Raw genomic sequence first — 25,907 nt, 5'->3', positions numbered from 1 at the left:
TAAAATTTAATCCATGAGAGCTACGAATTTAGAAATTAATTTCCTACGTGTTTTTTTAGTAACTAAATGTGGTAGGGTTGGATGGTTGTCAATATCTTGAATACTTATCGATATCAAAATATAATTTTCATTAAAATTCAATATTTATCTCTTTGGAAACGGATTTCTAATTTAAAATTTACCATTTGAACTACCTAAATACTGTCTATATAATTTAATAAAAATCTTAAAAGTAGAATAATTGATTAGATAAAATCCAAAAAGTCGAAGTACACCATTTTTAGTTTAACTTCTTTTTTTTTTTTTTTTGAAATTGGATATATTTTAATATATTTATACAATGTATAAGCTTTTAGTGTACTATATACCACAAGGTTTAAACTCATAATTTTATAATTACCTTGACTTGTTGAACTATACTCATAATTTTATAATTACCTTAACTTGTTGAACTATACTCAAATTGATACTTTTAGATAAAAACTTAAATATCGGTATTAATAAAAATATCGATGTCTCAATTTTACATCGATGAAAATATCGATAAAATATTGATATCTGAAAAGATTATAAAAATAAAATAAAATAATTTTTAAAAAAGATTCAATTAACAAAAAAGCATTTCAACATTTTAAAAATAAGTTTAAAACTATTAATATTAATATTATGTCTAAATTAGTGATATTTTTTTATATTTAATGTTTTATCACTCTTTTTAAATAATATGAAAATATCGATCTATCTCCCTTCTTAATGTCGAATTCAGAAATACATAAAAACATCGATAAAAATGTCGACCTACGCACAAATATTTAATACCCAATATAAAATCCTACCATTTATAAGTAATACAAAGGTAGGCGTTTGGCGTTTTATTATATTATATTGTATTGTGTAGGTGGCGAGGTGACATGATGGGGGGGTCACTGAGGGAGAATAGTAGCCGTACGATCTTAGGATTGAATTCCGTTAGAAGGATGAATAATGTAATGATGGACAAAATCTCAGTTTCTATGAGTTCTTCAGATTCCCTTTTCTTACGTTCTTTGTACTTACAACCGTTGCTTTCTTTTTTGCTGACGTCGGAGCTATTTTATGACGTGGCATCAAATTCAACTTCACATTTTTTTTTCTAATTACATTTCTACCCACCATAAAATAATAATAATAATAATAATAATAATAATAATATACTTTAGCCTCTAGAGTAATTATATATTGAATAATATAATTATATCAAAGATTTATGTGGTTGGGGTTCGAGTTGCATATATATGTTGTTTAAAAAGAAGAATAATTTTCTTTATAATATGTCCATTTAAAAGAAAGTAAAAGAAAAGATATATGTTGGTGTAGGTATTCATACTAATTTTCTAAAAGTAATTAAGATTCTTCTTCCCTACTAATTTGAACTTAAATTCTTTCTAAAATGAATTTGAGGGTGTTTTTTTTCTTTTAATGTACAACAAAACGTATAGGTGAAAATTCGAACCCCACAACTTTTTTAATTAGTGATATATGTCTTAATCAGTTAAACTACATTTAAATTGACAGATTTTAAGGTTATTGAATATATAATAGTGAGTAAAAATAAACTCTCTGAACATAAATTTTAAATATGCAACTAATCATAAATAACTCAATAGTTACCTCTGGCCCATAATTCTTATTTTCATATAGTTAAGGTATAGGAGGTGGATACAATCCACTCGCTATACAAATGCTCTTAAGGTGCTAAAGAACTTCACAATATTCATTTGTCATTTGAATATGAAACTTGAGGTACTTACCCCATGATATTCATATTCATACTTCATAGAGAAATATATATATATATATATATATGTATGGTTGAAAATTGCACTATTCATAATAACAGAAATGTTGGGTAAAGAGAGAAAATTGAAAGGTAATAATGAAGGGAGGGAGAGGGAGAGGGTTAAATATGGATAATAATGGAGGATTTGCATACGTAAGGATAGGGATCAATTTGGGTGATGATGGACAAATGACTGATTGATGCGATTATTTCTTTTTTTAATTCTAATCATATTTCCGTATTAATCCTCTGCTTTTTGTCTGTTCACGCAGTACCTTTTCTATTATGACGTCATGCACTAGATTTGGCACCTCACCCATATCAATTTTTTCTTCTAATTAATTGCTTCTTTTTATGAATAATATTTCTTATATTTCCTTAACCTCCTCCAATTTTATCACTGCGAACCCAGTTTTCAATTCTACCTCAATTTTAATCTTTATACTTTTAATTAAATTTTTATTTATTTTAATTTATCTTTGAAACGTATGTTTTCGTTGTTACCTCTATTAAATAGGATTAAATCACTAGTGATCTCAAAAGAAATTAATGAGTTAAGATAAATTTAATAATTATTGTTGATCAACGTTTTTTAGATTTTATCCCATAATAATTATTTTTATTTTTACTTAACTTTAAATTAAATATCTGGAACAAAAATTCTCCCACTTCAACATTTGTTTGACAACATTTACACTTAGAAAAAGAATAATTCTACTTGTTTTCTAGTATACCAAGGGATTGTGGAGAACTAAACTCAATATTCTTTTATTCTTATAATTTGGAATACATATATACATTTATTTTTACAAATAAAAATCAAGATCAATCATATTTTTCAAGAAACTAACCATGTCACCGATTACTAACTTAGATCTCTTTGGTTTGTCATTCCTATGCTATTTATTGTTTCCAAATTTATTGAATCAAAATATCCATTTGACAATTGTCATATTTGTTTTTAAGTTTTCGGTGGAAGTATTGAAAACAATATTTCGATTTTAAATTTGAAACTTTGAAAAGTAAAATTACATTTTAATATGTTATAATTTTAGTCAAAATTATTACATAACTCATTTTAACAATTTTTAAAATTCAGATAAACTTTCCAAACCTACCTAGTACCACCAAATACTTATTAGAATACAACTCTCTTTTTAATAGTTGTTATTTTCGGATCACCGACCAAACATACAAGTCCTAATTCTGTCCCTCTTGATTCTTTGCACATTTCTTCAGATTTTTTGTATCAGATGATATTATTCACAGCAAATATTCTTCTAGGGTTGAGCAAACAATCGATCCATCAAAATTCAAACTAATAGTAAAAGGAATCTTACTTCGTCTTCTTCATCTGGTAAATGCCCAGCTCGCAGGGCACAGTCCCATTCTACGCCGCTCTTCTCGAAGCATGCTCCTCCACCAAGAACCTCCACTCCCTCGAGCAAATCCACGCTCTAACCATAAGACTCGCCATCTCCCACCACGATTTCATTCGAACCAAGCTCGTCTCCTCCTACGCCGCCTGCGCCCAACTCCGGCAAGCCACCGCCATCTTCTCCTTCGCCACTCGTCGCCCCACCTTCCTCTTCAATACCCTCATCAGAGCCCACTCCTCTCTCCGTTTATTCCCTCAATCCCTCTCCATTTTCCGCCGGATGCTCCTCTCCGGAAAACCCATTGACCGCCACACTCTGCCGTTGGTTCTCAAATCGTGCACGGGGCTGTCGTCTCTGCGGCTTGGCCGGCAAGTTCATGGGGTAGTTGTGATTAATGGGTTCTCTGTGGATTTGCCGAATTCGAACGCGTTGATTACGATGTATGGCAAGTGCGGGGATTTGGGTGTTGCGCGGAAGGTGTTCGATGAAATGCCTGAGAGGAATGAGGTGTCGTGGTCCGCGCTGATGGCTGGTTATGGAGTGCACGGGAAGTTTGGGGAGGTGTTTGGGTTGTTTGAGAGGATGGTGGAGGATGGGCAGAAGCCAGATGGGCTCACTTTTACAGCTCTTCTTACGGCCTGTAGCCATGGCGGGTTGGTTGAGAGAGGGAAGGAGTATTTTGGTATGATGAGAATGGGGTTTGATTTGAGGCCTGGATTGGAACATTATACATGTATGGTGGATATGCTGGGGAGGGCGGGGCAAGTGGAAGAAGCAGAGAAGTTGATAATGGAGATGGAGGTTGAGCCTGATGAGGCGTTGTGGGGTGCTCTGTTGAGTGCTTGTAGAATTCATGGGAAGGCCGAGGTGGCTGATAGGCTGCAAAAACGGTTTATCGAGGACAGCTGAGTGTACCAACAGGGTCATGCGAGCCCGTTTGATGGTTGGTTTTGTTGGTTTCGATTTGTTCAATCTATAAAGATTTGGTTTCGACGTCAATTTTGGCCAAAGAAAGAACTCGAACTGACCTGCTTACATCTTGTTACCAACTGTGTGGATTGTCCAAATGGTTTGCGTAATCTAGTGGTGTTGGTAATGCCTTTCAAGAATCGGGATTCAAGATTCGACTTTTTGTTGCAAGAAGAAAGAAAACAAGTGCCTTCAATTTGTACATTGAACATGGGTTTTGCTTCTGTTTTCAAGCCTCGAATTAATAGAATAAGGAATTTATTTACTAAATCAAATTACTCGGAAAAATAGGCTTCAATGGTCTTTACTAGATTCTTTGGTATTCAGAAAGGTTTCAGTTTCAGGGACAGAGCCACATATCTTTAGTTCATGAACAAGCAGCTGTAACATAGAATAAATACTGTCTGCATCAGCATGGTATTTGTCACCAGCAACAAACTCATGAACCTTACCATCAATCTCAACGGAACTAAACCCCGGTTTTTTCTGCACACCTCGGGCTTTCATCGTTCTCCTGACCTTGTTAGCCCCTTCCCACTTTCCAATTGCTGCATAAATGTTCGAAAGGAGCACATAATTTGAATCGCCTCCCGGGTCCAACTTAGAGAGATGTTTCATCAACCTTTCAGCCAAGCTCACATCGCCATGAGTCCTGCAGGCAGCCAGCAACGATCCAAGCACAACTTCATTCGGTTTCATCGGCATTTTCTCGATCACATCCAACGCATCCTCCAACCTCCCTGCACGGCCATAGAGGTCGACAATGCATCCATAATGCTCGATCCTGGGAATAATTCTGTGCACCCTCTTCATGTTATCAAACAATTCCAACCCCTTATTCACTAAGCCAGCATGACTACACGCAGTAAGAGCTCCCGTATAGCTAACTGCATCTGGCTTGAATCCCTCCTTCTGCATTGCATCAAAAAACTCCAGAGATTCATCTGCAAACCCATTAGCAGCATACCCCACAATAATGGAGTTCCAAGACACCAAAGTTCGCTTAGACATTCTCTCAAACACTTGGCGGGCAAATCCGATGCACCCACATCGAGAATACATATCTATCAAGGAATTACTAATCCTAATATTATCCTTGAACTCCTGCTGCATAACGAACCGATTAACCCATAACCCCAAAGTAAGCGTTCCCAAATCAGCACACGCAGCAAGAACAGCAATTATAGACACATAATCAGGTTTGATACCTGAGCACTGCATCTGATGGAAGCACTCCAATGCTTGTTCAGAGTACCCCTGTTTCAAGAGACCATTAATCAAAGCCGTCCAAGAAATCGCATCTCTCGTAGGCATTTCATCAAACAGGTCAATCGCCAGCTCAATCTCCCCGTTCCTCGTGTAACCATCGAGCATCGTGTTCCAAGAAACAGAGTTTTTCATCCTCAGGTAATCGAAAACCCTCCTAGCAAGACCCAGTTGAGCACATTTGGCATACATATCAACGATAGAAGTCCCCACCATTACATGCGCTGTATCCAAACCTAATTTACGGGCGTAGCCATGGAGCGAAGAGCCGAAGTAGAGGCTTTCTGACGGAAAATCAGCACAGCCGGAGAGAAGCGTAATCAACGTGACGTGGTTCGGCTCAACTCCGGCGAGTCTCATGCTTGTAAACTCTGCGGCCGCTTCGGCTAATTGGCCATTGCGGCAGTAGCGAGCGATGGAAGAGGTCCATAGAACGATGGGATCGATAGAATTGCCGGTGGATTTGGAGGAGATATGGCGATTTGAGGAATTTTCAGAGCGAGGGAAGTTGATTGTTTCCGGGTTTGGAAGTGGGATTGAAGTAGCCGGATTAGGATATTGTTGGAGTTGGACTGCGGCGGCGGTGTTCGCCGGAATGCTGCTCATTGTTCGAAGAACCGTTTAGGATAGAGCGGGAGCGGGAATTTTATCGTAAATGAACCATTTATTATTTAAAATATAAAAATAAAAGTTTAAATTATTATTATTATTATTTTCTTTTTTGGAGTTCTTCGTTACCTCAGTAAAAAAAAAAGTCTCCTTCTTTAATCTTTCCTACCCATTCTTTTCTGTAAAATAATAATAATAATAATCCATGACCCAAAAAGCTATTTATAAAATAATGTAAATTCTTCGTTCAGGGACAAAAATTGGGAAAAATGGACAAAATAAGTATTCTACGATGGTCTTTTAAGTTTTTTAATCATCTTTTTCAAAACACAAGTTTTATAGGCATTTGCTGACATCACCTTCACACCAAATGACCCTCACTACCCTCCACTAATATTTTAGACTTCCCTCCTGATTTCCTCTCCCTACCTCCATCTCCCTCTTTTTCCAGATTTTTTTTTTTTTCGTTTTTCATTATTCTCTTTTCCTCTTCAACAAAGTTTTTTTTCTCATTCTTTCTAAAATTTTCTTGGAGTTTCTCTTTTCCTTTTCCTTCTTCCATATTTCTGTATTTTTTCTAATTACTATTATTCTCTTTCTTCTTTACTGACCACAAAAAGCAATTTACTTTTAAAAAAAACTCCTAAATCTTTGAGCTTTTTTTTTTTAAAACCAGCAGCCTCTATGGTTCCCGTGACTTCGTTGACGACGGCTGCATCAAAGCCGACGAAGGAAGTCATTCGCCAAAGAAAGAAGCTCAGTGGAAGAGGAGTGAGGGAGGAGATAAAGAGAGAGAGCGAGGGTGAGCGAGGGAGAGATCGAGGGTGAGCGAGAGAGCGAGATCAAGGGAATCTAAAAATAATATTTTTAATGAGATTGTTTTTTTTTACAGGATCTAAAAATTAATTTTGAATTAATGTTTATCAAATCAAATTAATTTTGAGAAAAATGGAATCTCAATATTAATTCAAATTGTTTCTCGAAATCTCTCATCCATCTCCTTAAATCTCTCAATAGTTTTAATTTTAATTGAATTTCAAATCCCCCAATTTTGCTTTTCAAATCCCCCAATTTTGCTTTCCCATCTTTCATTCCTCGCTCAACCTTGCTCAACCTCGCTCAACCTCGCTCTCTCGCTCAACCTCGCTCCCTCGCTCAACCTCGCTCCCCCATTCCTCTTCCAGTGATCTTCTTTCTTCGGCGAACGACCTCTTCGTCGGCTTTGATGCATCCATCGTCAGTCACGGGAATCATGGAGGAAAAAAAATTACTGAAGAAATAGAGAAGGAGGGAAGATGGAAAAGAGAAACTCCAAAATTTTAGGGAGAATGAGAAAAAAAAATTATGATAAGAAAACAGAGAGGAGGAAAAAAAATCTGGAAAAAGAGGGAGATGGAGGTAGAGAGAGGAAATCAGGAGAGAAGTCTAAAATATTAGTGGAGAAGAGAGATGGAGTCTAGAAGTGAAAAAAAAAAAGCAAGGAGGGGCATGGGAGGTCATTTGTCAAAGTTGATGATGTCAGTACTGACTAGAAAACACAAGGACGAGTAAAAAACTTAAGAGATCCTTAAGGCTTATTTTGTCCATTTTCCACGAAAGTTGAGCTTAAGAGAATATAATTAAGCTCTCTCCAACTGTATCTGTAACCTTTTTTTTTCCTTTCATTTCAATCCCATTATCTATTACGTTTACAAACTCTACTTACCAAAAAGATTAGTGAAATTACGAAAATACCCTTGGATTAAAAAAAATCAAATTTCAAACCCCAAGTATAAATTATAAGAATTCGTTATAGAACAAATGCATGGTGGTCAATAGAGACGGAGGGTAAAACAAAATCATATGGATAATAACATTGTTGATATTTCCAACCACCAACAATTCTTTACAGAGTAAATTGCATTGTATAAAGAAACATCACACAAATAAGTAAAAAATAAAAAATAAAAATAAAAAGGTGAAACCAAAAGCTCTCTCCATCCATGTCTAAGAATCCAAAGACAGAAAACCAACTATCAACTGTTTTAATTGATTATATTTTCATCAAGATGATGATAATCCGATAGGGAATGCTTCGCCCTTTGTGTATACAAGGAAAGTTTCTGTACTGCAATGGAGTTTACTCATCTCCCATCAACAGAGGTGAAGGAGTCTGCGAATCCGGTGGGACGGGCCGGAATGCTTCCCTTACTGTCTTGAAGGCTCGTAAAGCTCGTTCCCCTGCTTTCCGCTTCCTGCCATACCTTCAACATTTGAGGAAGTGGGAGACTGTAGTCGATCCCGGAGAAACTATCGGTGTCGTCGTGAATTGGTTTCCACTTCTCAACCAATGGCGAAAGCACGTTCACGACATGGCCCATATCAGGCCGATGGGTTGGCTCTCTAGCTGTGCAATGTCCTGCCAATTCAGCAACCACGGAGACCCTCTCGAAGAGGTCGTCGTTTATGTTTAGAGCGGGATCAATAGCAGACGTGAACTTTTCTTTGTTTGATTTGATTCGCCAAAACCACTCTGCCAAGTATTGGCTTTCCTCCGGGCGCTCCTCGTCGAGTGCCATCATTCCAGTCAAAAGTTCCATCAGCACCACCCCGAAGCTGAATACATCAGCTTTTGTTGTGATCTTCCCCATTACTGAATCCCAAAGAATTTTGATCAGAGAAATTTTGAGACATACGGAACCAAACAAATAAGAACTGAAATGAACCCTTTTAGAAGAATTAGATTTAAGAAAGTTTCTGAGTTTGAAATCATAAAACCAATAGTTGTCTCAGGCAATTGTATATGCTTTATTTACTGGTGGTTCTACTCTAACATGGCTGGGAGAAGCCAAAATAAACCAAACAAACTTCTATTTGCAGCTTAATTGAACACAAAACTTATACCTAAAAACAAGATTATATTAGATTGACATGAATTCTATGATACAGAACATAGAAATGTACCTGCATATTCAGGTGCCAGGTATCCGAATGTACCGGCAAGCTTAGTCGCCACTGACTTCTCTCCATCTGGAGCCAACTTGACCAGTCCGAAATCTGAAACTTTTGCTCGAAAATCATCATCCAGAAGGATATTAGACGATTTAAGATCTCGATGTATGAAGGTTTGTCGGGCCAAACTATGTAGATACTCGATCCCTCGGGCAACATCCAATGCAATCGAGAGCCGAGTCATCCAAGGTAGAGGCTCCAATTTCAAACTTTTCCAATGAAAAAGATGCTTGCTAAGAGCACCTTGAGGCATATACTCATATACAAGAAGCCTTTCAGTTCCTTCTGTGGAGTAGCCCAAAAGCGATACCAGATGTCGGTGTCTAACATGGGAAAGAACGGCAATTTCGGACTGGAACTCTTCTAATGCTTTACTACTGATTGATCCAGCCTCCATTCTCTTCACTGCTATTTTCGTCCCGTCCTCCAACTCGCCTTTATAGACAGTTCCAAACCCGCCTCGTCCGAGCTCATTTTCGGGGGAAAAATCATTGGTCACCTTGCGGAGAACTTGAACGGCTACTACTAGATTCCCATCTTCAATCACATGAGAGTTCTCTGTACCACCACTATTAGTACTTGTCATGCTAGTTTCTGTTTGATTGGATAAGTTTCCTGTGTTTTTATTCGAAACAGAAATCTTAACCATATTTTCAGGGAAAGATGGATCTTTCGGGTGCACCACAAAAGTAGGAGATTCAGCGGCTCGTTTCCTCTTCCTCGAGCAAAAGATACAAAACAGTGCTGATAGGAATAGCATGACTATGATGAGCACCGTGGCAATCACATACATAACTCTCCTCGTCTTTGAAGACTTCTGTGTCTCGGATTCTACATGGACAGACTCAGATGAAGAGGAGTTCGAGACTGTAAATGGAGATGCTGGAACCGGACTCCTTATCGACGATGTTGGTGGCTTTGCATCACCTGAGATCGTGCCATTCTGTGGGGGAGACACACTGGTAACCGGTGGATGTACATCAGGTAAAGGACGTACGCCAGAGTGATTAGAAACCAAAAGAGGATTCCCCAAGGCTAAAACTTTAACATCATCTCGAAATTTTGGTAATGGAGGCTCGAAATTGTTTCCAGTCAAATCCAACAACCTCAAAGACCTCAAATTCGTAAAGTTCTGTGGAACTGTACCACTAATATTATTTCCCCCAAGTCGAATTTCGAGGAGTGAATCTAGCTTTGATATGGAAGGACTCAATGTACCAAGAAGTCCACGCCTCGGTAGATTGATTATCGAAACCTTCATCTCAGGATTGCAACTAAGTCCCAACCATGGTCCTTGACACGGATCATTACCCGACCACTCCGATGCAAGACGCATAGGATAATTCAGACTGCCAAGAAAATCTAAAAGTGCAGTAACTTGTGGGGCACATTCTAGACCTGGTTTAGATTGACAAAAATAGTTATAATCATAAGTAACATTAAGAGCCTTGAACTTTGGTATTGGACCCATTAGAAGGTTATTATTCAGAACCAGGTTATCCAGATTCATATTGGCCAAACTTTCAGGAATCAAACCAACAAGTTGGTTTCTATTAAGATTAAGATCATACAAAGAAGATAAATCCCCAATATTCTCAGGGATCTCCCCTGAAAACTGGTTTCCATGTAGCCATAGTTGAGTCAAAGAAGTCATCGAAGGAATTACATCAATCGGACCGGTCATTCCGGTATCTTGGTCATTCAGCCATAGAATCTGCATCAAAGACTGCCCAAAACTTTTGGGAATTGTACCTGATAATCTGTTATAGGAAAGCTTCAGGGCAGTCAGAGATGGCAATGTCCCTAAAAACTCAGGGAGAGGCCCAGCCAGATTACTCTGAACCAGTGAAAGATTAGTCAGCTGAACTGACCTGGCAAGCTCATCAGGAAGGGACCATCCAACAGTGGCATTGAAAGGGTTATAATCCAAAGCCAACACCCTAACGCTGCTTAATCCGTCGAAGAAATCCGACGGGATCGTGTCGAACTCATTGAAATCTAAGTAAGCAAACTCGAGTTCTGATAAGCCACTGAAAGAGGGCAATGCCCCATTGAACTTGTTCTTTTGGAGACCCAAATTGGAGAGCTTAGAGAGCTGATTAAAATTCTGAGGCAATGGCCCTTTTAGACCCAACCCCTGAACCTGAATCTGAGAAACTCTATCACCAGCACAGTAAACATGAGGCCATGGAGGAGTACCACATGGGTCATCCCCATTGACAGGCCATTTGAGAAGCTCTGGATTTTCCAAGCCCTCTCTGAAATCATTCAGAATTTTCACATCATTCGGGTCAGTGGCACAGAAACAAACACTTGACAGGCACAACAAAACCAGAGAGAAACACAGCCTCTGCTCCTCATTCACCATCCCCAATCTACAAGATGAACAAAAAAACTAGAACAATTACCCCAATGCAGTATAGAATCTCATCAATTTCAAACGGTTCAAGACAAAACAAACAAAACCCAGATCGGAAAAACAGTAAGAAAGACCTGAAAACCAGAATCCCTGTGTTCCTCAGTGATGAAGAGGAGCAATTGCGAAAGTGAGAGGTTCTTCTTCCATGGAAGTTTAGGGGAAAGAGACGGGTAGATGGGGCAGTGGTTTTGATTGTCAAAAAGTTGAGAAGAAGCCTTTACGACTGTCTGTTCTCTCTCCTTTTGAACCTAACTCGGCTTGCTTTGTCTCTTTCACCCATCAATTTGGCCTCATTGGGAGCATTTTTGACCCACTTAAAGTTCAGCTAGCCGACAGTCAATTGCTACTACCAAAATCAAGTATGATTTACAAGTAAAATGCAAAAAAATTTATATTCTTTTTCTTTTCCATTTTTCGGTTGAAGGTTCTAATCTTAGCTCCTTCATTCGTGATGTGTGTTGAAAAGATGACAGTTTTACTGATATAATCGGTTTTATTTTATTGTAATTGTGTAATAAATTATTTAGTAGAAGGTCATATCTAGTGCCCATAATTTACTAGGTCAAGTTATATATTGTAAATTTTACGAGCATAGTAAAAATCTTAACACTTCTAAAAAGCAGCTGTAAAAATTTTTTTTAGTACAACATGTTGGATGGGGATCAAATTCACGATCTTTATGACATATATATGTCAATTACCGTTTGACTATACTTACTTTTACAGCCGTAAAAATCTTATTACCCATTAAAACAATTGACAAATTTTAATTGAGTTTAATTTTTGTATGTTGTTACATTTACGTTTATAAAAAGGTCATAAAATATATAATAATCATTAATCATCCCTAGATCTGCTCAGTTTATTTTAAAAAGATGTACATTAAAGATCTTACTAGATCTAGAAAATAGTAAATTACTGCAGATACTAAAACCAAAAATAAGACCCATAAGGCAACATGCAATTATTTAAAATAAACATAATATCTTCCAAAAATTTTATATTATTAATCAGCAAGTGGATAATGTTGTATTTTTTATACAACATGATCTTATACGCTATTTTATGTAATTTTAAAATTAGGAGTAGTGCTAATTATATTATATTTAAATACTTTCTAATCCATGTCATTTTTATGTTAGGATCATTTTAGCATTCGTAGTTTCAAAACGTTGATTTTAATTCTTACACTTTCAAATTTTGTTTACTTTACTTTCTGTATTTTTAAAACCTTTGTTTTCTATTCATTTAAAACGTGACAATTTTAGTTTATTTATTTATATTTTTATCTCATTTGTTTCTATCAAAATTTTAACATGATACTTGAATCGCTGAACTTTTTAAAATGTAGCTATAAATTCGTATTAAAAAGTTTATATTTGGTATAAAATTAATGTTAAAATTTTGTAAAAACTACCAAAATTGTCATATTTTAAAAACTAAGATCCAAACAAATGAAAGTACATGAACTAAGGTGAACAAAAATAAAAAATACATCAACTAAAATATATGTTTTAAAAGTAAAAACACCCGAATCAACCGTCACATATGAACCAAAATAATATTTAAAACTTTTTATATTATATGCAATATAATCTTCTACATTATTTCATGTTATTAAAAAATTAGGAGTGGTGTTAATTATTGTACAAGGAAGAGACAAGAAGATGGGGCCCACGTGTCATGATAAAGTAAGGAAGAACGGGGAAGTCCCAGTTTCCAAACAGATGCCGTTGATTCAGGATAATTCTATTCCTCGTATGAATAAATTTATTCCAGAAAATGTTTAAAACGTATTAAAATCAAATAAAATAAAAAGAAATTCCACGCCGACAAACATAGCGTGTGCTGTTCAATTCAATAATCAATGCCTTTCACACACAATATTAAGTTCATTGTAGTATATTGCTATATTTATTAAAATTTTATAACGACATTTTGATCGAAAATATATTTTAATTTTACTTTTTAGTACAATATTAAGTTCATTGTAGTCAAAGTGAGCATAGTTCAGTAATTTACATATATCTCCAATCAAAATATTGTAGTATATTACTACATTTATTAAAATTTTGTGACCTTTTGATCAAAAATATATTTTAATTTTTCTTTCTAGTATAATATGTGGGAATATAAATTGAACTCAGAAAATAAGTGTTTGAAGTTGAAAAAATATTTTAAATTATTGAGATCCTGGAGATGAGATTTTAGAGATATCTCTAGATGTCAATCTCCAGATTTTAGAGATATCTCTAGATATCACAAGTCTTTACCATTCGGGTATCGTTTGGAAGTTTTAGTTTGAATTTTGAACTTTGTAAAGAAAAAAAATTAATTACAAGTTTGGTTTTTTACTTTTAAATTTGGATCTAATAACTTCTTGAACTTTAAAAGATGTCTAATACTAATAGATTTATGAATTTTTATCATTGTCCCTAAACTTTATATAAAGTATCTAATATATTCTTAAATTTTTTTTTGACAACGTATATCCTTAAAATTTTAATCTTATGTCTAACATGTTCTTAAATTTTCAATGTTGTATCTAGCAAGTTATTGAAATAATCGACATTTTTAAAAGTTCACAAACTTGTTGGACAAAATATTGAAAGTTAGAATTTTATTAGACAAGAAGTAGAACTTATTGGACCAACTAGACACAAACTAAAAAATTTGGGGACTAAATTTGTAATTTAATAATAAAAAAATTGTTTTAGCTTATATCCTAAATTTTTCATAAATCATTGAGTAAAAAGATAATATATGACTAGATGTTTGAAACTAGATGGAGTAGATTGTGTATGGAATTTCATCACATCATCAACAGTGATTTCAATTAAGTTTGGGGACTAAGTGACCTAAATATCATAGGTTGACCTAAATATAAATTTAATTAGTTATCATTAAATTAAAATTAAAAGAGCAACTATTGTAAAAATGGAGTAAAAATAAGATGTGATATATTGTTCCTTATACTTAATTCTGGTTTAAAGTCATAATTCAAGAAAATTTATAAAATTAAAAAGAAAAAAATAAAACCAGAATTTTGAAGGACCATCTCAATGAAGATCAGCCCTTGAAATTTTTTAATGACAATGGTTAAAATAGTTTTTCTAAAGCAAAATTTAGAAACTAAAACAAAGCATCCAAAAGTTTAAGAATTAAAATCAAACAAGAAATTTCAAAGACCACCTAATAAATTTATAGAATTTTATATAAACAAAATATAATGTTTCTCGTATCATGTTTATAAAAATATAAAATTGGTTTTTTCTAAAAATGGTAAAGTTCTAATATATTTTAAAATACAATATATTATTTCATTGAAAAAAATCATATTTTTTCCTTGAAAAATTATCACTTCGTTATTTAATTCATATAAAAAGAATATAAAATTCTGGTGCGCGCAAACTGACCCGAACACATGGATTTAAAATATATATATATATATCAAGATAACGTGGCTTTGACTAAATATACTTTTAAAAGGTAGATATTCCACTCTGGATTAAAGCATCTATCTTCCTTCCTTGAGCTTTGGAGTTTGGAGAATTTATAAAAAAAAAAAGAGGTGCCTTGTAAAGTTGGCTTCACTTGTTGATTTTTAATTAATTAGAACTCAAATCAAGAGAGAGCATTTTTAATGTCCATCTTCACAATCTCATACTTAAATTATAAACCTTATTTTAAATAAATTTGTCACCCCTTTAAAGGTCAAAGTCTTATTTATAGTAATAGTACATTGCCACGAGAGATTCCTACATTTATTTTCTAATGATGTAGAATACCCAAACATTTTGAGATATCCATTCGAAGGTATCAAAGGAGCTTTGGACGATGAGGCAAACAAAGTTATTAGGAAGAAAAGAAAAATCAATGAACGCAATGGGCATGGGTCCCGTAGGTAAGAGGGCGTGTATGAACGCAAGCACGTAGGTAAGAGGGCGTGTATGTTAGAGGGGTGATATTACGCAATGGGCATGGGTCCCGTAAGAAATTCTGTTAGTTTTGGGTATTTTATTTTGTGGGTTCTTCGTGGAGAATTGAGAGAGAATGAGAGCTCTCTAATTCCCCTCGACTCGACTTATGTGAGGCTAAAATCTATCATATTCAATAAATGTTCAACTTTTGAAAACGACTCTCTCAATAAACCATCAAGTCTCAAAGACTAGATTACCCGGGCTTTCAGTGGCACAAAAAGTCTCCTACTTTCGAACAGTCTCTTCTAGGAAAAATTATTCAACGTGACCACTACACTGTCGCTTAGGAGCCCAAAAAAACGAAGCGGGTGCCCTTAAAACAAACTCGATAAATCTTCAATCTGAGCTTCCCTATTCTAGAGACACCTATCTTCTTACTGAATAGAGGAAGTAAGATTCCTACTTTTTCTACTACTACCTGGTGAGGCTGTGCAAAGAGATAATGTCCCATCAAAATTGTCTTGGTTTTCTAGATAATTGGAAGCTATCATAGGCATCGCATAATTATATTAACCAAACTTTAGAATGCTTTGTCCAACCAAAGAGTACACAAACATCAACCAATACAGATGTATACCTATCAAAACTATGCTACACTTTTAAGAATGGCACATTTTCATCTTGGTACTGTTTAATGGAATCAATTACCTTCACAGAAAACGCCTCGTCTTCCGGGTAATAAGCCATCGGATCAGATATCAAAGGAGGCAAGAGGTTGAGTACCCCTTCAAGTGTTGCATGAAGACAATAAGCCGAATAAGTAACATGGTATCCCCCTTCTTGGACTATAAGGAGGCGTCCACCGCTGTACTTACTTGCCAGCTCTGAAACGATCTGCCCGATTTTTCGGTAACCATCCATTGTCAAGCATTGCCTTCCATTTGAGTCGAACTAAATCAAAGGTAATGTTCAAAAGTAAAAAGTCAGCTTACAACAATCAAATATAACCAAGGCTGAAAAGTTGTTGCTGTTTGATGCAATGTTTAATCATTGCAAACATTAAGTATGATTTCTTCATTTACAACCATGTAAGCTACCGCTAATATACGAACCCATCTCGGTTTGAGATATGTCATTGTTTCACCATTTCATTGAAAGATTAATTTGATTTCCTAACTTGAAATTCTATGAAAAAGCATGACCATAAGTAGAATCATCATCATTTACCCCCTCAAAGAAGAATAACAGAACCTTTCAATCAAATGTTCTTTCAAGTCAAGTTGAAGCAATATTAGATCAATGATAACAATATAAAACCAAAAACAAACTCAGAACCAAAGGATTATAGAGTAGGCAGATTACAACACAACTGACATCTACAATTGTAATCATTACCACCCTCTACAATATTTCAGTCACATTTTTCACTCCAAAATAGTTCAGGCAGCCACCAAAGACGAAATGCATCAGATTCATGAGTTTTCTACAGTAAATTCTGGACAACCTATTGCAAATAATGCATCCTGCCAGCTTGTACTTCGAAATCATCTCCAAACGGTTTTCTCTACAGCTAATTATCAATCCTTCACCTGAACATGTTCATACTTATCATTTCGTTCAGTTATTCTGTGCATAAAAAATAAGACTTGGAGCCTTTTTCTTCATCGTACGGGATAGTGGCAGTAAATCTATTAATTATTGGAACTAGTTTAGGGCTTAAATTTGAGAATTTTTGGGCTTTAGGTAAGGTTCCATGGCCGCCAAAATCTGAAAAACAAAAACAGGATGAAAGATATAGAATCTAGTAAAAAACTAATAACTGGGTTCAGTATATGAATCCACAAATACCAACATAGTTCATATCTATTAGAAATTGTTTAAGATTCTATTTCAATAAGCTAAAAAAAGTTACAGAAGACAATATAATTAAAAATTAGGATTTGAAACTACTAAGGTTCCTTTTTATACAAGTAGACCTCCAATTAATCTAAATAACCACAAAGTAATGACAAAACAAAACAAAGAAATTGTTCTTAAAAACAGTAAATAAATTAACTGACTTACAGCACTTGAATCTTGGCCTGCAACCAAAACCAACATATCTGGCTTGAACTTTTGAATTGCTGGGACAACTAACTTCTCCATGGCATACTCATATCCCCGGTCCCCTGTTCCATTTGGCAGAGGTATATTCAAATTATAGCCGAAACCCTCTCCTTCACCTACCTCGTCGATAAATCCACTTTGAGGATTGGACGGACCCCAGGAGCCATGATTCATATGTAGAGAAATAGTCAAAACTTTGTTGGACCCGTAAAATCCTTCAGCAGTTCCGTTGCCATAGTGAACATCAATGTCCACAACCGCAACCTTTTCGCAGCCAGATTTCAAAGCCAGTTGAATAGCAAGACCAGCATTGTTCAAGAAGCAGTAACCGTCGGCTTGAGTGGGCTGAGCATGGTGCCCAGGAGGCCGAACCAGCGCATAAGCAACATTGCCATGCCCGTCAAGGATGTGCTTCATTGCTGATATTGTAGTACCAGCAGCAAGAAGTGAGGCATCCCAAGAGCCCGGATTCAGAAAAGTTCCACAACACATAACCTTCCCTCCTTTCTTGTCAGCTTCAACGAGCTCATTTACATAGTCTGGAAAAATCAGCGAAACTTTAATCACAACATTCAATGATGTTTTCACTTGACTTCCCAGCACATATTGTGCACAAATATGAGTTATATCCTTCAATTTCTTCCGTATTCAAGAACCCTAATTCTGCTTAATCTGAAAAAGTGAAAAAGGTGGGGAAAAGCCCTCGGTTAAATTGATTTTCCTGGTGACATCGAGAATTCAGGCTATGTCTTCTGCTACTCCACCCATTTCATAAAGTATTCTACCTGGTTTAACAACAGCTACCCAATATCCGGGGGATCCTTTGCCTGAACCCATACGTGTTTCTGGAGGTCTCAGTGTAACGGGTTTGTCTGGAAATATACGTACCCATATTTTTCCGCCGCGTCGTGCATTTCGTGTCATTGCCCTTCGTCCCGCTTCGATTTGTCTAGATGTGATCCAACCGGGTTCAAGTGCCTGAATAGCGTATCTACCGAAGCAAATACGATTGCCTCGATAAGATAGTCCTTTCATTCTTCCTCTATGGTGTTTACGAAATTTAGTTCTTTTGGGGTTATAGTTGATGGTTGTTTCTCAATTCCATCTCTACTACAGAACCGGACATGAGAGTTTCTTCTCATCCAGCTCCTCGCGAATGAAACGATTCAAAAAAATATACATGTATTTACTGAATAATAGATTGAATCATGAGATTCTTTGAGATTCCATTTAATCTATTAGAAATTTGTATATCCTCTTTTTATTTTGATAGCTATTCATCCCAGCCTACTAACTTCACAAAAGCAACTACTCACAAGAACACAACCGAGTTCACAAAGTTTTCAAGCTTGGAATCAAATGAACAAATGAATGGAAATAAGAATCACCTGAATGGTGGAAAGAAAGCAATTCAGAGATGAGTGCGGGTCGTCCGGAACGCCAAGTGATGAAAGGAGCGATGGGTCCTCTTTTGAGAATGGAAACGATGTTCTTAATCCGGTCGGAGTTTTCTGGGTGCTTATCCAACACGTCGAGAAAACCTGGATCGTCTCCGGTGTCGAATACACCATTGCCGGTGTCGTGATTGAGCATCCCCTCGTGCCAAAACACATCGATTCGGTTGGGAGGTGAATCCGCCATGGCAGAAGCTCGAATTCAGTGGAGGAGTTGAGAATCAATAGTATCTGTTAAATTTAATGTAGAAATAAGAAAAAGCTTCTTTAATTTCAACGGTGCGGGGCTAGCTCAGTTGGGAGAGTGTTAGACTGAAGATCTGAAGGTCACGTGTTCGATCCTCGTTCACCGCAAATATGTGTTTTCATTTTCATTTTTGTTTTAAATTTGGACTGTTCTAAATTTCGGCTCTGGCCCAACCCAAGTTTTTGCTTTTATGACAATAAAAAATAGTTAATTTCAATTTAGTCCTAATCCTAGATTTTAATTTTTTAAAATTTTTATAAGAATAATTACATATTAAAATTATAAGTACACTTTAAACTACAATTTAAATTATTTCTTAATTTTAATTATTATCCAATACAAAATTGATTCTTCAAAATATTAATCAACAGAAAAAAATGAAAAAGGTAATTTTAAAAATTTGTTAGCTATGACAAAAAAAAAGTATCAAACTTCAAGTTTTTGCTTTTATGACAATAAAAAATAGTTAATTTCAATTTAGTCCTAATCCTAGATTTTAATTTTTTAAAATTTTTATAAGAATAATTACATATTAAAATTATAAGTACACTTTAAACTACAATTTAAATTATTTCTTAATTTTAATTATTATCCAATACAAAATTGATACTTCAAAATATTAATCAACAGAAAAAAATGAAAAAGGTAATTTTAAAAATTTGTTAGCTATGACAAAAAAAAAGTATCAAACTTGTTTAAATTACCACTTCATATCTAATATTTTAACTTTCTAACCTAATGTATTGAGATTTAAAATTACTTTTAAGTTTTAACTTTCATAACTTTCATATTCTACTCTGGATTGTCAAGATATACAAAGTTAAAAAGAAGTATTTTTAAAATTTTCAAATTCTCATTAACCAAAATTTTGAAGAAATTTTTTTTTTTCATGTATTTACTTTAGTAAATCAGGTTTATTTAGATATTATCCAATTCAACATCTTATTTTAATCTCTTAAAACATTTTTTTAAATCTTAATCCAAAGTAAAAAAGTAAAAAATAAATGTATGATAAGAATTTGGACTTTATTATTTCATTATTCAAATTTTAATGAAATTTTTTTGAATAAAATTATACCTAATTAGAGATAAAAGGAAAACAATAGATTCATTTTAGACGAGAGATAAAGCTGAATTCGAAAAGATTTTTATAAAATTATGCTATTTTATTAAAATCAAGCATGATCTTTATCATTTCATTATTTAAATTTTAATAAAATGTGTTCGAATCAAATTAAAACTAATAAGTAGTCAAAAAAAATTAAAACTAATTAAAGATAAATCAAAATTAATATATTCATTTAAAAAATAGAAGCTCAAAGGAAGAGATTCATTTCAAATGATGGTAGATCTTAATAAAGTTTATTTAAATTAAATTAAAACCAATTAACAATAAAGTGAAATATTCATTAAAAAATTAAAAAAATGAAAAAAGAGAAGATTCATTAATTTCAAAATTATGCAAAATTTTAACAAAGTTTGTTCTGAATTGAATTAAAACTAAATTAAAGATAAAATCAAAGATCATTTTCAAAAAGAGAAATTTATTTGGAGAAATTCATTTCAAATTATTATATTGGTGTAGATTTCCGAATTTTATACTATATATCTAAAAATCTTAATTTTTTTATTTATATTGAAAAAATGTAATACACCAAATTAATCAATTAGATGAAATCTCATAAATCATTTTTCACAACATTGGGTGAAATGAAATCATAATCTTGCTAATAATAATAATAATGAGATACTTGGGATTTAAAATCACTTTTAACTTATCAATAAAACTAAAAGGAAGTATCCTCTAAAATTTTAAATTCACTAAACCAAAATTTTCAGAAAAAAATGTTTTGGTTGAGTATAAATCAATTTTATTTTTCAAATTAAACTTATTTAATCATTATCCTAATTCGTTGTCTTATTTTAATCTCTTATATTTTAGTAACATTATTTCAAATAATTTAAAAAGTTAACCAAATATATATATATATATATATATATTACCAAAATCGTGACTGATATTTATATTTTATTATTCAAATCTTAATAAAAATTGTTCGGAAACCAATTAAAAATAAAACAAAAACAAGAGATTCATTTTAAGATTAAGAAATCACACCTACAAAGATTTGTTTTCAATTATTATATTTTATAATAAAATGGGGATATGTTTTTATCATTTCATTATTTAAATTTTAATAAAGTTCGATCAAATTAAATTAAAACTAATAAAAAATTAAACGAAAACAATAGATTCATTTTAAAAGGAAAAACTAACTTCGGAGATTCATTTAAGTTAACTTTTAGTAAATTTTGTTTGAATCAAATTAAAACTAATTAAAGATAAAACCAACGATTATTTTAAAAAAAGAGAAACTTACCCGAAAATATTCCTCTCATATATAATTATATTTGCATACAATTTTAAATTTTCTATCCTATCTAAAAATATTTTTTTTTTATTTTTCAATTAATATATACATAATGGAATACACCAAAATAACCATAATATTAAGATAAAATCTTATGAATAATTTTTAATATATATATATTTATATATTTTTGCTTGAAAAAGATACTGAGTCAGGCCAGGCCAGACAAATTTCACATTTGAAAATATTAAGATAAATGAAATCATAATCTTTTATAATCTAGATAATAATACCTCTTTTAGATTTTCTATTCAAATTACTGAAAACGTCATTCAATTTTCTATATAAAGGAGACTTGATGAAGAGTTCTATGTACCACCAACAATTTTCTATTAGGGAAACAACTACACTCAATAGAAATAATGGAGTTCTCAAAGCTCTCTCCCATGGCTGTTCTCTTTTCCTTTTTCGTGTTTTCTCTTCTCCTAACCCCTTCCTTTGCTGCTAAAAAGGTTTTCCATTTGTTTAAATGCATACTTCAAATTTGTTTCTGCTTTTTTTCATTTGTTATTTTTTTTAATTAAATTTTTTTTTGGATTCATTTAGCCATATGTGGTGTTATTGGGATCCCATTCACATGGCTTGGAAATTTCAGAGGTGGATCTTCAAAGGGTGGCTAATTCCCATTACAGATTGCTTGGATCCTTATTGGGAAGGTTCAAAATTTTCCTTATTATAATCTTTTTAATTTAATTGTTTATTTTTGTTTAATTTCTTTTTCAAGATATTTAATTTGGATTTTATTTTTCCTGAAAATTGCAGTACTAAAAAGGCAAAGGATGCCATATTTTACTCCTACAAGAAGCATATAAACGGCTTCGCAGCAGTCCTGGAAGAGGAAGATGCAGCTGCACTTGCAAGTAAAAATCCATTCAATTATTTGAATAATTCAAAATAGAATTCTATTCCATTTATTCTTCCATCATCTTGTAAAATTATGAAAAAAATGTTCAGAGCACCCAGAAGTTGCAGTAGTTTTAGCAGATGAAATGATGAAATTACACACAACTCATTCATGGGGCTTCATGCATTTGGAGAGAAAAAATAGTTCAATTCCCTCTTCTGCATGGGGAAAAGCCAGATTTGGAGAAGACACCATTATTGCCAATCTCGACTCTGGTAAAAAAAACAATTTCTTTAATTTCTGTTATTTTTTGAATTCCAATTTAATTTTTTGAATTCTATTTTTTCAGGAGTGTGGCCTGAATCAATGAGCTTCAGAGACAGTGGCATTAGAAAACCTATCCCTTCCAGATGGAAAGGATCCTGCGAGCAGGGATTCCCCTGCAACAGGTTTTTTTTCTTAATTTTAATAAAGTTTTTATTTTTTATTATATTGACAGAAAATGATAATAAAAAAAATATGCAGAAAATTAATTGGAGCAAAATTCTACAACGAGGGTTACATGGCATACATGCGGAATATGAACCCAAATTTTAACGTGTCCACCGTGGCCAACTCCGCCCGGGATGACGCCGGCCACGGCAGCCACACGCTCTCCACGGCCGGCGGCAACTTCGTGGCGGCCAAGAACGTGTTTGGGTCATCCGGGTTCGGGATGGCAAAAGGCGGGTCGCCCAAGGCCCGATTGGCCGCGTACAAGGTTTGCTGGGGTTCCAATGTCGGCTGCCCCGGCGCCGACATTCTGCAGGGTTTGGACGACGCCATCCACGACGGTGTCGACGTCGTTTCTTACTCAATTGGCGGCGTTATTGTGCCTTACTACCAAGATTTCTTCGCCATCGCCTCCTTTCAAGCCGTTAAGAACGGTATCTCCGTCGTCTGCTCCGCCGGGAACGCCGGCCCCGGCCCCGGAACCGCCGTCAACCTCGCCCCTTGGTTGTTCACTGTCGGTGCCAGCACTTTGGACCGCCGGATTGTGGCTGCTGTTCAGCTTAATAATGGCCAACGTTTTCAGGTAATTAATTCCTTATATATATTTAAATATTGTCCTCAACATTGGAAAATTGAGATAGGACTAAAATCTTGTCCTCCCATCTGATAATTTTTAAAAATAATATAAAAATAAAACTTTTTTTAAAAATATAATGAGTTGTAAATTCTTTGATGGTAGCGAAGACAATTTGATTTCCAGTATTATCATAAAATCTTTAAAATAATCACCCTTTGAATTTTTGTTTGCTAATTTTGGAACAAACATAAACAAATAATTAATCTCTAACTTTGTTTTTTTTGATGAAAACTAGGGTTCGAGCCTTTCGAAGGGTTTGCCGGAAGAGAAATATTATCCATTGATAAGCGGAGGTCAAGCGGCGGCCGGCGGAGCATACATCAACGACGCCATGCTGTGCAAGGCCGGAGCTTTGGATCCGGCGAAGGTGAAGGGGAAGATATTGGCATGCATGCGTGGAGAAACAGCGAGAATCGATAAGGGAACTGAAGCCGCCAAGGCCGGCGCCGTCGGGATGATCCTCTGCAACGACCAGCGCGACGGTGAAGGGACCTACTCCGACATGCACGTGCTTCCGGCTACCCACATTGGCTATCAAGCTAGTCTCGCCGTCTTTGACTACCTCGATAACACTCAGTAATACCCATCTGTCTGATAGTCATTTATTGAGTCAGCTTGTACTAAATTTCGTGCTAATTTTCGAGTTCTCGTTAATCCTTAGAAATCCAATGGCATATCTTGTACCACCATCTGAGAAGTTCGACTTGAAGCCTGCTCCAACCATGGCTGACTTCTCGTCCCGAGGACCCAATGTAATTACGCCAGAGATTATCAAGGTTTGATTCCTTTTACTATTCTAAAAATTTGGTGGGTTACAGTAAATTTAATTTGGTTTGAATTTAATTGACTAATTTTTACAGCCTGATATCACTGCTCCTGGAGTTAACATTATAGCAGCTTATACTCAATCACATGGCCCCTCCGAAGATCCCTCCGACGGCCGCAGGGTTCCTTACATGACCATGTCCGGAACATCCATGTCTTGTCCACACATCTCCGGCGTCGTTGGCCTTCTCAAAACTCTCCACCCCGATTGGAGTCCCGCTGCGATTAAATCTGCGATCATGACCACTGGTCCGTTAAAAAATTATACTTGTTTGTTCACAATTTATTTGAGGTATTTTTTCCATTCTCATAACATTGCTTCTCAATTATTATGAGCAGCGAGAGTAAGAGACAACACAATGAGCCCGATGATTGACGGTGGCTCGCCACGTGGCGACCCTGCGACGCCGTTCTCCTACGGCTCGGGCCACGTCCAACCGGTCGCCGCCATGGATCCCGGGTTGGTCTACGACCTAACCACCGAGGATTACTTGAACTTCCTCTGTGCCCTAGGGTACGACTGGAGCATGATCAGAGCCTTCTCCGACGACACCCCCTACGACTGCCCGCCTTCCGCCAGTCTTCTCGACTTCAACTACCCGTCCATCGGAGTTCAAAATCTTAACGGACAAGTAACGGTCACCAGAAAACTGAAGAACGTCGGATCTCCGGGAGTCTACAGGGCGAGCGTCCGCCGGCCGGAAGGAGTCGCCGTTACGGTAGAGCCGAGGGTGTTGAGGTTCGAGAATGTCGGGGAGGAGAAGAGCTTCAGTGTTACGCTCGCCGGAAAGTTGCCGCAAAACGCCGTCGTCGACGGGACTCTGATTTGGTCCGACGGCAAGCACTTCGTCAGAAGCCCTATTGTGGTTTCGTCTGGCTCATTTATTTAGGGTTTAGGAATTTTTTTTTAGTGATTTAAGAGATATTATTAGTAGGTAGGGGCATTTAAATTTTTTTTTTCTTTTTTTCAAATTTATAGTGCGTTTTAGTTTAGTAATGATTTTGGAAATTGGGTAGTTTTTAATATTTTTGGAGAAATATAGGGTGTTGACGACATGATTTAATTTGTCAATGCATTTTTAAATATAATAGATTAATTTCTAATGTTTATTTTTATTTTAAAACTTTCAATTTTTTTCCCAACATATATCAATTTAATATTTCAATATAACTTGATATATTCTATGTTTCATTCACTTACCAATTAAAAAAAAATCTCCCAAACTCATTAATTTAAAAAATAAATAAATATTAATGCACTAAATTAAACTCTAATCGACCATCAATAAATTTTCGGTATTATAAAAGTTAAAAATTGAATCAGGTATTAATGGTTTTTGAAATTTTAAAATTACCATGATATAACATTCAAAATAGATTTTAAAATAACAAAATCAATAACCAAAAACTGTTAATTTTAGGAGTCCAAAAAAGAATATACAAACAATATGATATGCTCTATTATTTATTCCTCGTCTCAAACTTTAAAATTTCACGT

At 34.9% G+C, this 25,907-nt stretch overlaps 5 protein-coding genes across 5 annotated transcripts; 2 read left to right on the top strand and 3 right to left on the bottom strand.

Annotated features, from left to right (window-relative positions):
* Positions 1-2,954: 2,954 nt before the first annotated feature.
* On the top strand, positions 2,955-4,107 carry LOC111012761 (pentatricopeptide repeat-containing protein At1g06140, mitochondrial-like). Its single transcript, XM_022287025.2, has one exon. It carries the CDS (start codon positions 3,181-3,183, stop codon positions 4,105-4,107), a length of 927 nt encoding a protein of 308 aa, XP_022142717.1. The 5' UTR covers positions 2,955-3,180.
* A 317-nt stretch (positions 4,108-4,424) lies between these two features.
* PDE247 (Tetratricopeptide repeat (TPR)-like superfamily protein) lies at positions 4,425-6,128 on the bottom strand. Its single transcript, XM_022287024.2, has one exon. The coding sequence runs from the start codon at positions 6,037-6,039 to the stop codon at positions 4,462-4,464; it is 1,578 nt and encodes a 525-aa protein (XP_022142716.1). The 5' UTR covers positions 6,040-6,128; the 3' UTR covers positions 4,425-4,461.
* Positions 6,129-7,870: 1,742 nt separating this feature from the next.
* Positions 7,871-11,689, bottom strand: LOC111012604 (receptor protein kinase TMK1). Its single transcript, XM_022286808.2, has 3 exons — positions 11,527-11,689; positions 8,986-11,408; positions 7,871-8,674 (listed from the first exon to the last, which is right to left on the bottom strand). Exons 2-3 carry the CDS (start codon positions 11,399-11,401, stop codon positions 8,166-8,168), a joined length of 2,925 nt encoding a protein of 974 aa, XP_022142500.1. The 5' UTR covers positions 11,402-11,408; positions 11,527-11,689; the 3' UTR covers positions 7,871-8,165.
* A 4,217-nt stretch (positions 11,690-15,906) lies between these two features.
* Positions 15,907-19,161, bottom strand: HDA08 (histone deacetylase 8). The gene is made up of 3 exons (XM_088121319.1): positions 18,867-19,161; positions 17,437-18,017; positions 15,907-16,323 (listed from the first exon to the last, which is right to left on the bottom strand). Exons 1-3 carry the CDS (start codon positions 19,117-19,119, stop codon positions 16,024-16,026), a joined length of 1,134 nt encoding a protein of 377 aa, XP_087977445.1. The 5' UTR covers positions 19,120-19,161; the 3' UTR covers positions 15,907-16,023.
* A 2,812-nt stretch (positions 19,162-21,973) lies between these two features.
* On the top strand, positions 21,974-25,299 carry LOC111012693 (subtilisin-like protease SBT5.4). Its single transcript, XM_022286927.2, has 10 exons — positions 21,974-22,063; positions 22,158-22,267; positions 22,374-22,471; positions 22,566-22,730; positions 22,805-22,904; positions 22,981-23,530; positions 23,820-24,160; positions 24,246-24,360; positions 24,445-24,658; positions 24,749-25,299. The coding sequence occupies exons 1-10, from the start codon at positions 21,974-21,976 to the stop codon at positions 25,297-25,299; spliced, it is 2,334 nt and encodes a 777-aa protein (XP_022142619.1).
* Positions 25,300-25,907: the final 608 nt, after the last annotated feature.

The sequence above is a fragment of the Momordica charantia genome (assembly GCF_013281855.1).
Source record: "Momordica charantia cultivar OHB3-1 chromosome 3 unlocalized genomic scaffold, Mcharantia_2.0 BLBB01000003.1, whole genome shotgun sequence".
NCBI lineage: Eukaryota > Viridiplantae > Streptophyta > Magnoliopsida > Cucurbitales > Cucurbitaceae > Momordica > Momordica charantia.
Note: the sequence above shows the minus strand (reverse complement) of the source record. Positions and strands in the feature narration are given on the sequence as shown.